The sequence below is a fragment of the Loxodonta africana genome, chromosome 11 (assembly GCF_030014295.1).
Source record: "Loxodonta africana isolate mLoxAfr1 chromosome 11, mLoxAfr1.hap2, whole genome shotgun sequence".
Classification (NCBI taxonomy): Eukaryota; Metazoa; Chordata; class Mammalia; order Proboscidea; family Elephantidae; genus Loxodonta; species Loxodonta africana.
This window is the reverse complement of record NC_087352.1, coordinates 11,774,186-11,786,478: the sequence shown is the minus strand read 5'-3', so window position 1 is coordinate 11,786,478 and position 12,293 is coordinate 11,774,186. Positions and strand designations below refer to the sequence as shown.

Genomic DNA, 12,293 nt, shown 5'->3' with positions numbered 1-12,293 from the left:
TGGATTCTTAGCTTGGCTGGATGGTCAGTGAGGAAAGGCACATGGATCCAACAGCTGGTGGTGGTACATATTAAATCAGATGGCCCCGCCCTCCAGTGCCTGCTCCACTCACTGGACTCGCCAGCCTAAGATATCTTCCCCTAGGACCAGACGGGACAGGTAGCTGTCAGACATGGCAGCTCCAAGCGCAGGTCCATGGGGGCCACTGTCTTCAGGGGCTCTGCCCGTACCCACCCCCAACTCCATCCTAGGGGGACAACACTCACTGAGCACCTATGCTGGGGACACAGCAGTGACCAAGACGGCCCCATTCATGCTTCCTGGGGCTCCCAGTCCACTGGCAGGACAGCTCTGTCTCCAGACAGGGACAACCTAGAGTGGGCAGGCCTCAGACGGGGAGCCCCAGGGCCCAGTCCAGGCCCAACAAGGAAAAACTCTCCCTGGGAGACTAAAAGCTTTCTGGTCATTCTGACCAAACTGGGCCAGGGAGAAAAGGGGCCCAGGCTAAGGAAAGAAGGGGATTATACGGCCAGGAGTGAGAAGGGAAGAAAGTGAGAGGATGAGGCAGTGACAGGCAGCTGGTGGCGGGATGCCCTGACATTCTCTGCCTGCCCCTGTGACACATCTGTTGGAGGAGGAAGGGCAATCAGGTCCTTCTGACAAAGGCTGACCAGTTGCCAGGACCTCACCTCTCTCGGCTCCCAACCCACGATGGGGAGCTGGTCCTGGGATGCACTCAGTGGTGGGTGTGAGCTACACAAAGCAATGGGGAGACAGACACCAGTGGGAAAGGACCTCGGACGCCATCTTGCTGCACAGAGAGGGCAAGTGCCTTGGCCTACGACCCACAGCAAGTCAACAGCAAAGATGCGTCTTCGTCCAGGCCTGCACTCCCACCCTTCCAAGAGGCTGGCTCAGTGGAGGTCTGCCAGGTCTGGCTCCCTCTCTCTACGGCCCTCCACCTTGCTCCAGGCTTCCTTTTCTTCCCAGAGCTGGAGCCAGGCTGCAGGAGGCCAGGCCTGTCTATGTCCCCAAGGTCTAGCATCACTCATGGCTTGCTTGTTGTCCTAGTCATCTAGTACTGCTATAAGAGAAATACCACAAGTAGATGGCTTTAACAAAGAAATCTATTTCTCACAGCAAAGTAGGCTAAAAGTCCAAATTCAGGGTGTCAGCTCCAGGGGAAGGCTTTCTCTCTCTGTCAGCCTTCTCATCAATCTTCCCCTGGACTAGGAGCTTCTCCGTGCAGGAATCCCAGGTCCAAAGGACACAGTCTGCTCTCAGCACGGCTTTCTTGGTGGTACGAGTATCAAGCTCCAACCAGGCACAGTGCCACACAGCTTGGGCACAGGGGATGCAACTGTCCCAAACAACCCCCCCCCACTCCCCGTCCTCATGATGCCTAGAGTCTAGGCGGTAAGAGAGCAAACCAGCAGGCCTATGGACATAGATCACTGACCACCTGCTGGTGGCCTATTTGGAGGTCCCGGAAGGAGGGATCTGCTGGTACTGTAGAAAGGAGCTGGAGCTAGCTGTGTGAGTGGGGCTGGCCTTCCAGAGGCCAGGATGCAGGGTGTTCCTCTTGTGTGCTATGAACTTAGAGTAAGCCACCCTGCCTTGAACCCAGTGAGTGCAGAGGCAGTGGAGGCAGGGCTAGGTCACGCAGAGCCTCCCAGGCTGCTGGAGGGACTTAGGGTTTAGTGTGAAAGGCGGGAGTCACAGAGGGTGATATGATTTTTTTTTCAAGACTGCTGTGGCTGCTGGGTGGAGAAGGAGATGGAGAGGGCACAGGAGAGAGCAGGAGAGCTGTCAGGAGGTTCCTCCACCTCATGGGGCAAAGCCAAGTGTTGGCAAGGAATGAATGAGTGTATGAACGCATGAACAAATGATCCAAGAACAAAATCCTCCTTCCCCTGATCTCCTCACATCCCTGCCCCCACCATAGTTCTGAGGGTGCCTAGGCTCCTAGTGTCCCTAAGATTCCTGGGTGTGTGCCGTGGTTTTGCAGCCCCGAGGAGCCTGGGAGAAGGCACGATCCCTCGTGGAGCTTCTGGGTCCAGTCGGGGGAGATGGGCCCAAACAAATAACAACAGCGTGAGGAGGTGCCATGGGAGCCCCAGAGAGTGAAGCGGAACTCTCTGGGGACTTAGGAGCATCACCAAGGAAGGGACGTTGGAGCCAGCGTGGGAAGGATGAACAGGAGCTTGTTGGGAAAGGCAGGGGACCATCAAGTGGCACATCAGAGGGGGAGATGAGCAGTGAGTGGTCAGGCATCCATTTGGGCAGGAATATTTGCCAGCTCAGGGGTGTGGTCATCAAGGAGCCTCAGCGGCTTCTGGGAACCAGAGCAGAGGGTCAGCTCCCAGTTCCTCCCTCCCTTTTCTCTGTGTGGCCCTGGCACCTGTATCAGCCTGTTTTCCCTCCTGGCCTGGTGACGATGAAATGAGTAACACATGCAAAGCGCTCACACCTGGTCAGAGCTCCAGAAACATGCCGCTGTGATCACCACCACCAGACTCACCACAGGGTCACTTTCCCGGCGTTTGCCTTCATCTTCTGGTAGCCCCCTCCCTCCCTCCCTCCCTCCCGTTACTCTGGGGAACCAAGGGAGTTCAGTTGGGAAGGTGCTTTGCAAAAGCCCTCCCCCAACACACAGAACGTGAGCAGTTCTCTAGCTGTCACTGATGCAGCTGGCATGTGATGCTAACACTTCTGGAGATGGAAGGGGTGGGTGTGAAGGTGTCACACGACTATGACCCCGATGGGTTCTAAGCGGCAGCTTCTAAGAGGGGCTCGCCCACCCAACCAGGGAGGACATTCCCAGCTGGAACCCAACAAGGCTCCCCGACTCCTGCTGGAAAGGGAGCCAGGTGGCCTGCAAGTCACATGCAGACACTTCCAGGCTCCAGCCCCCAACCTTAAGACAACCGCTCTGAGACAGCAGTGGGAACTCACCTGAGTGCTTACCCTGTACCTCCCCCTACCCACCAATCATCCTGTAGGAGAGCCTGCAGAGGGCTAGGCACCATGAAGGGTTCTGGGCAGCCAGAACTAAGATGAGCCTGCCCTCATGAAGCTTCCTTCCTAGTGAGGGGGACATAACCAAAGGATAATGGGTATCCGTAACTGCTTTAGGCACCTAGCCAAGAATCCCCTTCCAGAAACTGGGGAGCTCCCCACCTGCCACACTAAACAAACAGCAGACGCAGCCTCCTGCACAGCTGCAGCACGGGGCCATACCCGGGCTGTCACAGAGGAGGCTACCCTCAACTGACATTCTGGCGAGGGGCCATGGTGGCTACCTCCGGCTTCCAAGGGATCACAACCAGGAGTGGTATCCAGGGACCAGTGTGCATAGGGCTGGATGCCCACAGTTGAGTAGCTGCATCTGGGGCCCCGGGGCACCCTCAGGCACTTAGGGTGTGCTCAGGCTGCGTAGGCCCTGGGCCCTGGCTCTCTGGGCCAGTCCACCCACTTTCCACCACCCCAGGCACTGGTGGCCCAGCCCACTCTACCTAGGGGCCGGATGTCCTGGGCAGGGCCAGGCAGAACCGACTAGGGGAGGAGGAGCTCTGAGATCAAACAAGATAACAGACAGGGAAATCGTCACCTCAGAAGTGTTACAGAAAAGGCTGGCAATGGCAAAATCTGGGAGAGGGAGCAGTTCAAATAAAGTTAATGAAAAAATCAATAAAGTCAAATGTTAGCTATTAGCCAACTCAGGGCCAGGGAAGTCTAGAGCCCACAGGCTCCTGGCCCATATCACCTCCCTCATCTCCCCTCAGTCTCACCCCCTCCACGCCACCCACCCCCAGAGGGGGCTGTAAAAACACAAACCAAGCCCCTTGTTACAACTTCAGTGGCTCCTCAGCTCCCTTGGACTTCCCTCGGCCCTCAGGCTGAGCAGCCTCCAAGGCCCTGCCCAGCTGGTCTCACCACCTTCTCCCCTCCTGTCCGCCACCCCCACCCCCAGACTCCCAAGACTGGCTGCCTTCCAGCAACTTGACTGCCCAGCTCCTTCTCTCCTGCCTCCCCCCTTTGCACACAGTTCCCACAGTGCCTCACCTGCCCAACTCCTGTCATTTCTTTAGGCCTCAGACGTCCTTTCGTCATCCAGGAGGCTGCCCTTGCTGTCCTCCTGCCCATGCACACACCCTGGGGATGCTCCTTAGTCAGGGTCCTCAGCACCCTGATCTGGTTAGAATTGTTTACTGCGTGTCTCCCTCACTTGACTGTGACCTCCACGGAGGCAGGGACGCAGGGATGGGGCTGTCTTCACCCGCTGCGGCCCTAACACCTGGCTGTCCCAGGGCCCGAGGCTGAGCGGCATGCCACGCTGAATGAATGATGCGGACACCCATTCACCTCTTCAGGAGGGATGTACAAGCACCTACCCCATACCAGATGCCGTGCTAGTGCAAGAAGGACACGTCCAAGGGCCAAGGGCCAGGACCGATGCCACGGCCTGAACTGTCTGAGAACAACAGTGCCCTCTGCCTCCTGAGTGCCACAGGGCCGGCCCTTTACTCAGTCTGTTTCTCATCCCTGTCACAACCCTGCGAGACCACAGCTGTCCTCTCCATTTTACAGATGGTACAGTTTACAGATGGAGACACTAAATGGCACGCAGAACTGAATGCAGCCACTTGCCTAAGCTCAGGTAGCCACATATAAAAGTTACAAGTGCAGGTTCTAGAGCCAGTCTAACTGTTTGAATCCCAGCTTGAATCCCAGCTTGGCGACTGACTGACTGGCTGTGTGACCTCGGGTAAATCATTTCACCTCTCTGTGCCTCCACTTCCTCATCTACACAATGGGAATAACAGCACCTACCTGCTGGGGTGGCTGCGAGCTTTAAATAAGATGAGGCTGCAAAGTGCCTGGCACAGTGTTGGGCCCTGGGAGGCAATGACAGGTGACTGTAAGGCCACCCAAATAGCAGGACACCCAGGCCTGCCCAGGCTCTAGCCCAGCAAGCTCCCTGCCCAACTCCAATCTCTGCAGCTTCCTGAAGTCAGACATGCCAGCACTTGCCTATGAATTTGCTCCACAACAAGGCTTTGTGGTCGACCTCAGCCACCCTTGAATTGAGGTCTGGAAGGCAGTCTTGGGCTTGAGCGCTGAAGATGGACTGAGCACAAGGATAGCAAAAGCTGGCTGTGTGTCACAAGGGCTTTTTGGGAGTTTTTGTAGAATTGCAGATTCCTGGCCCCCATGCCCAGAAACTGCCTCTGTGCGTCTGGGTAGGGGCTTGGAAATTTTAGTTCCTGTATAGGCTTCCCACAATATGGTTCAGCTGCAGCCAGCCTAGCCCAGGGCATTTGGCTCAACGGTTCTTAATACTCAATCGCCATCTGACGCTCATGAGAGCCACGCTCCTACACTCATGCACGCGCGCGCGCGCACACGCACTTCTAAAGGTTCATTCAGTGACTATTCCCTGTATGCCTTCTGTGTGACAGTGTTGTGTGCTCTTTCTGGGGCTCCTGAACAGATGCCAGAGCCTACCTGGGGGTGTCTGGGGCTGAGCCCTTGTCCTGGCACAAAGTGGATAAGCTACCAAAAAAAAAAAGTTTTTTCCAAATACTACCATGGGGTGTCGGATCTGAGAAAATAAATTCATTCCTCCCAACATTTGTCCCAGTGCCTGAGCGCTCTTGCACCCAGGTAGGGACACAGAGGCAGGGACACATGGTCCCTGCCCTTGATGCAGAGTTGGAGGTAGGAAGAACGCAGGCAGCTGTGTGAGTGTGAGGACGCTGAGAGCTGTCAGCTTTGGAAGAGCCAGCACCCCCAGCATCTGGTGTTCTCAGGACCTGGCCTGGCAGATAAGGCCCCCACACAATGGGACCATTAACAACCTGGTCACCTCACGGCAGGACTGAGGGCTGGGCTGGGGGGCCCATTCTACAGAGGAGACAAGGCTCAGGGAAGAACTGCAACTTGTCCAAAACCATCAGCTGCTAAACAGGCTAGGGTGAAAATTGTGAGTTTGGACTCTTGGTACCGTTGCTGCCAAGCTAGGGGTCCTCTCACGCTGGTGGCCAAGACGTGCTGATTTTGTCTCACCTCACAGAGGTTGGGAAACTTGCCCATGGTCAAGCAGCTTGTCAGAGATGCTGGCTGGCCCAGAGGCCGAGCTCGTCCCGACGCCTGGTTAGTGTCACAGGGATGGCTGGAGCAGTCATCACAGAGGGATAGGCCTCTGAGGGACGGCAGGATGCTCAGGGAGATGCGGGTAGGAAAGCTGAACGCAACCACACGACAGAGGCAAGAAAGGGCAGTGCACGACCTCGGGCAGGAGGAGGTGAGCCGGTGCTCCAGGCGGAAATCTGAGCAGAAGCAGCTCCCTGCCAGCATCAATGACACCCTAACTCCTGTTGCCTACCCCCAGCGACACCACCACATACACGGAAACACACTGGTTCTTAACCTAGAGCCTCACTTCTACCCCTCACAGGTATATTTCTACCCGTCAAACCAGTTTAAAGCACTGAATTTGCAGCGCGGGGTTTCAATGAGAACAAATAGTACGGCACTTCCACCTCCTGGGTCCCCATATAAGAACACCATGGCCACTGTCCCTCCCTCTGTTCTTGCTGTCTCCTCCTTGCCTTGCCCCCCCCCCCAGCTCAGGTGGCCAGAGACACCTTGCCTACTTGGGTTCCCCTCACCCTGCAACGCCTCCACTACACATGAAGAGTTTCCTGGTGGGCAAAATCGCCCCCCCACCAACTCCAGGACTAACTCCTGGCAGGAGGTCAGGGAGTGGGGAATGAGTCATCGGCAGGACTGGGGAGGGGCGGCGGGCTCCCAGACTGTGGCCGATTGTCACGTGCTCAATTGTCACGTGCTCTAGATCACAAGCTCCGCTCTCAGGCCTCCTCACAAACCCCATGCCTCCTCCCCACGCGCAGCTCGGCTGGGGCTGGAGAACAGCCTCAGGCCATTCCTGCAGTTTGGTCTGAAAGGGTTCCTGGTACAAGTGGGGCCTGGGCCCTCAGAGGAGCAGGAACCATCAGGCCTGCCCTCACAGGGTAGGTGGGGAGCAGCTAGCCAGTCCCTCTTCCACTGGTGCCTGCCCCCACCCCCAGGAGGGTACTGCACCAGCACCATCTCCACCTCCTCTGACCTTCACTTCCACACCCACACCATCCACGCACATCTGCTCCCTGCAGAGACCCTGCCCCTGCCCAGCTCTGTCTCCTCTCTCAGACACCCTGGGTGGCCAGCAGGGAGGGGAGCACAGCCTCTGCTTCACAGATGAGGAAACAAACAAGGTCCAGCAAGAGCAAGGGCCTTACGGAGGCCACACAGCGCATGGTAGCTGGGCCTCCACCTCCCAGGCTGCAGGGCTCCTCTCACTGGCTACACCAGCCCAGGCACAGCCTGGCTTCAGCCCTTTCCTAATGACCGCACACATGCCCACAGGCGCCCGTTTAGGCACGATCGCTGCGTATCCTTTGAGGCAGCTGGGGAAACAGTGGAAAATAGGACGACTAAGCGTCTGTCCTCCTATTCCAGTGGGGGAAAGACCACTGACAGGAAAACAAACATGCAATGTAACATCAGCCGGCCATTAATGCAATAAGGAAAAGAAAGCAGGCCCCAGTGCTGGGGACAGGGAGGGCCACCGTGCAAGATGGGAAGTCAGGGAAAGCCCCTCTGAGGCACTGATGGACCCCACCAAGATCTCCATCCTCTAGCTCTAGCCTCCAGGAATCCCCCAGGCCCGGGCCCCTGAAAAGTCTTGATGGAGGGCTCTCAGGCAGACACCACTCTAGCTCCAGCCCCCGCCCTTCTCCACCACAGCAGAGAGGTCCCTTGGTCAGGGCTGGCGAGGCGCTCCTCCTCAAGGCACGGCTCAGCCAAGCGGGAACCCTGTGCTGGGCTCCCCCCTTTCTCAGGTGCTGCCTTCTCCCAGCCCTGGGACTCTCCTCACCTCCTAGCCCAGGCACGTCTCCAACTCTGCTCTGGATGGACAGCTCTGGAATCACCTCTCTGCCAATGCAGACTCACCAACTCCGCCGTCACCCCTTGGCCTTTGGGGTCACGTCACTACAGCAGGCAACAGTGCAACTCTTCCACCCCCCCCCCCCACACTGTGCTTTCCTTGAGCCACAGTCAGCTCCAACCAATCTCCCACCCTGTACTAAGACCAACCAACTCCTCCCTGGCCAGCCCAAGACCCTGCAGCCTCCCAACTAGATAGTTCTTCCACCAACTTTCTGTACACAGCTCCTTTTCTACAGCCTGACGAATCCTCTACCTCTCTCAGCCCCAAGGCTGGTCAACAGGCACAAAGGCTACCTAACTGCTCCTTGGCAGGAGCAGGCCCTCCAATTTGTCTGTAAATCCACTGTCCAAACTCACCAACTTCACCAATGACACCTCCACAACCCAGGTCTAAGATCACACAACTCCCTCACTGCTTGGCCCACTCAACACCTCTCCTCAGCCAAGACATACCAACTCTTCCAGCCCATAAATTTACTGACTTCTCCATGCCATCACCTCTGCACCTCAGACCAATGCCTCCGGAGTATGAGTCCTGACCCGTCCTTGCTGCCCTTTCCCAAACCTTCAATAATAAGAGCCTCCCCCAGCCTGTAAGCTGTCACCAACCCCACCCTTAACGAGGGCAGGCCAATCAGCAATTCTCAACTCCTAGGCAGACTCCAGCCAACCTTCTGTCTTGAAAGACATTCTTCCCTCCGCTCAAACTGTTTCACTGCCTCCCCAACGCTGCCCAAATATTTCAGCCCCTGGAGGGAAAATATCTGCCTGAATATTTAGAAAAAAATTGCCCTTGAGTCACTTTCAACTCATGGCAGCTCCATGTGTGTCACAGTAGAACTGTGCTCCATACGGTTTTCAATGCTTACTTTTTGGAAAGAGATCACAGGACTTTCTTCCAAGGTGCCTCTGGGTGGACTCAAATCTCTTAAGCTTTCTGTTAGCAGTCAAGCATATTAACCGTTTGCACCATCCAGGGACTCCACCTGAATAATACCCCAAAAAAACCCAAACCCATTGCTGTCGAGTAGATTCCGACTCATAGCAACCCTACAGGGCAGAGTAGAACTACCCCACAGAGATTCTGAGGAGTGCCTCGTGGATTCGAACTGCCGTCCTTCTGGTTAGCTGCCATAGCTCTTAACCACTACGCCACCAGAGTTTCTACCTTAATAGCAGCAGCTGCTATTTACTGAAGACTTACTATGTGGCAGGAGCTTACAAGGGCTATCTTGTTTCATTCTTACAACTGCCCTCCAGGAGAAATGAACACTTCCACTTGCAGAGAAAGAAACCTAGAGTCTCAGAGAGGAAAAAAGGACTTCCTCAAAGAGAAACAGTTGGTTCAAACAGCTGTTCCTCTCCTGGGAACCTGCAGACCAGAAATTTCCCTTCCCAACTTGTACCAAACTCTCTCCAACTGCCCCCACCACTGACCCTTCACCAACTGCCCCCCACAACTGACCATCTTCTCTTCCCCTCTCCCAGGGAGCTACACACAGTCTTCATACAACAAACTCTGCTGCCAAGCCCTGGCCAAACTCATCTCTCAGCTAAGGCAGTTTTTCCAGCTCCTTAAGGTCGCGGTCTCTTGACTTACCTATGGGTCGAATCTCTCTGTCTCCTCAAACTGACCACTATCTCTGCCCCTCTCCTGGAAACTTCCAAAGCAGCAACATCTAGGCCCCATCTCCAGAACCAACTCCTCTATACCAGCCCCTAAAATGACCATCGTCGCCTTAATAATAACAACACCTTCACGAGGGCTCACTCTGGCCAATCACTTTTCATACACAATCTCTTTTAGTTCTTTCATCAATCCCATGGCATGGCTATTATGTATTATCACCCACTATGAGTCGGTATCATCTCAATGGCAACGGGGTTTTTTACAGATGAGAAAACAGGCTGGGAAGGGGGTGTTAAGCAACCAGCCCGAGGTCACAAGGTGGGTAAGTGGCAGAGTCAGGATTTGACCTAGAGCCTCTGCTCTTAACCACCACCCTACTCTGCCTCTCCAGGTCTCTCCCCCTTCCTGCTCTGAACTCCCTAGACTGGATATCACACTATAGCCAGAGTCTGTTTTGACTCCCCTCCTTGATCTCAGTCTGCCAAGATCTCCAACCTAAAACTGACCATCTATCCCTGGGGCCTACAGCCCAGGGACCTGGCTGGCTTCCAGTGCCGAGAGTCTTAAATTACCCACCTTCTCTTTAACAATAACCAGCCAAGCTGACATTTATGGCAGCTCCCTGTGTGTTCAGCTTCCAGTTACCATGTTTCACACCCTCGCCCCCACCCCCAGACCAAAGCCACAAAACTCCTCCACTGCCCACAGACTGGCAATAGTTCCTACTTCTTTCTCAGCAGGAGGGTGGGGGCAGCAGACCAACTTCTAGAAGGCCATGGCCGGTCTCATTCCTCTCTTCCCAGGCTCTACCCCAGAAAGACCAAGAGGCCTCTGTAGCACAGAAACAGACTCGACACTGCTGTCCAGCTCCCAACTGCCCAGCGACCTGCGACTTTCTACCTCAACACACTCCTCCAGCTGCCCTTTCGGTGTGAACACTGACCTGGCCTTCTAACCCCTAACTATCTTCTCCAAGGGGCCTATAATCCACGGACTCCCCTATCTCCCAACATCGCAAGCCACCAAACTTCTTCAACGCTCTCACCTACTGAACCAGCAAGTCCAACTCCTGACCCGTTGTGGTTAGTTGCCGTTGAGTTGATTTCGACTCATGGTGATTGCATGTGTGCAGGGTAGAGCTGCTCCATAGTTTTCAAGGCTGTAACCTTTCAGAAACAGATCGCCAGGCCTGTCTTCTGAGGTGCTTCTGGGTGGGTTCAGACCTCCAACCTTTAGGCTAGTAGTCGAGCACTTAACCCTTTGTGCTACCCAGGAACTCCCCTCCTAAACTGAATAACCAAGGACTTTCTGCTTCCCTTCTTTTTTTTTTTTTTGTGGGAAAAAGGAGCCATGCAGTGACTTTTCCTCTTCTGAATACCAAGATCTAACACCTTCTCTATCTCACCCCACAACCATACTGACCACCAACTCTGCTCCTTTTCTGGGAGTTAACCCTAACTCTATTTTCCCAACCCCAAGATTTACCAACTCCTCTACAGCCGCTGCAGGAAAACGATGTGGCAGCTTCTGTAAAGATTCACAGTCTTAGAAACTCTATGGGGTAGTTCTACTCTGTTCTATAGGATCGCTATGGGTCAGAATCGATTGGACAGCAACGGGTTCGTCTTTTTTCCACAGCCACAGTCCAGGTTTATCCTCTTCTCCCTTTGGCCAAGAAAGTGACCAACATTTCCACCCAGGGCTTGCAAATCAGCAACCTACCCTCGTTCCATACCCCATGGGCTCATCAAACTATTTCAATTGCCATTTCAGAGCCAATACTGACCCACTCTTCCTCCACGACCGCTCTCTCTGTCCTTCTCCGGGGGAACTATATACTCAAAGGACATAAGCCAGCTACTTTTCACCTTCCCAACCCTATAACCACCCTCTCCTCTAGCCTCCTCCAGCTCCAAACTGTTTGCTTAAATCATCACCAAGTGCAACCTGATGAGCTTCACCTCCGTGCCCAGCGCTGCACTGACCCCTCTCGACTCCCAGGTCCCCCCACAAGCCCGCCCCCAACCGTAGCTACCATGTCTCCAGGGATCTTTGGGCTCCACCGCTCCAGACACGATATCCTCGTCGGACGGGAACGTGACACGCTTGGCTGCAGCCTTGAGGCGACTGTCGGCTGGGGGCGATGCGGGACTGGGGGGCCGGGCCTCGGCGGGGGCCTCCTCGGCGTCGCCGTCAGCACCCGGCCCGGGCGGCGCCTCCTGCGGCGGGAGCTCCATCTCCGCCGCCACCGCCTCCTCACGGGGGCCCCGGGGACATGCCCTGGGCCCCGGACTTGTCTCTCCGGGCCCACCCGCCGTCCCGGGGCATGGGCTCCGCCGCTGCTTCAGGCACCGCCTCCGTCCGCTCTCCTCGTCGTTGTAGTCGTCGCCGCCGGAGCCCAAGCGCGCCTCCGCCAAGCCCCGCGCGCGCCTGCTCGTCCGCAATCGCACTTTCGCTAAAGGCCTGTAAGTTTACAGTGTACTAAGAAAGACAGAAATCAGTTTAAGCTGCTTGCAGGCAGAGTTGTCTCGCAGGTGACATGGAGAAGAAAACTAAGAGCAGAAAGAGCCATGGAGAAAAGAAACGTGAGTAGTGAATCTGCAGAGCAGGAACTGCAGGATATGAGGGGCGGGGCGAGATGGACGCC

At 55.5% G+C, this 12,293-nt stretch overlaps 1 protein-coding gene across 4 annotated transcripts in view; it reads right to left on the bottom strand.

Annotated features, from left to right (window-relative positions):
* Positions 1 to 12,293, bottom strand: part of PPP1R37 (protein phosphatase 1 regulatory subunit 37) — a 53,797-nt gene extending 41,504 nt beyond the window's left edge. Inside the window, exons 1-2 of one of the 4 annotated variants that reach the window (XR_010323342.1) lie at positions 11,682 to 12,291; positions 8,886 to 9,002 (exon numbers count right to left, since the gene is read on the bottom strand). Coding sequence is in view for 3 of the 4 variants with exons in the window: in XM_064293795.1 (XP_064149865.1) it covers positions 8,886 to 9,002; positions 11,682 to 11,883 (319 nt within the window). In the remaining variant the exon portion in view is untranslated. Of the gene's footprint in view, positions 1 to 8,885; positions 9,003 to 11,681 lie in introns of all 4 variants that reach the window. The other 3 variants (XM_064293795.1, XM_064293793.1, XM_003406450.4) reach the window with 3 other exon arrangements.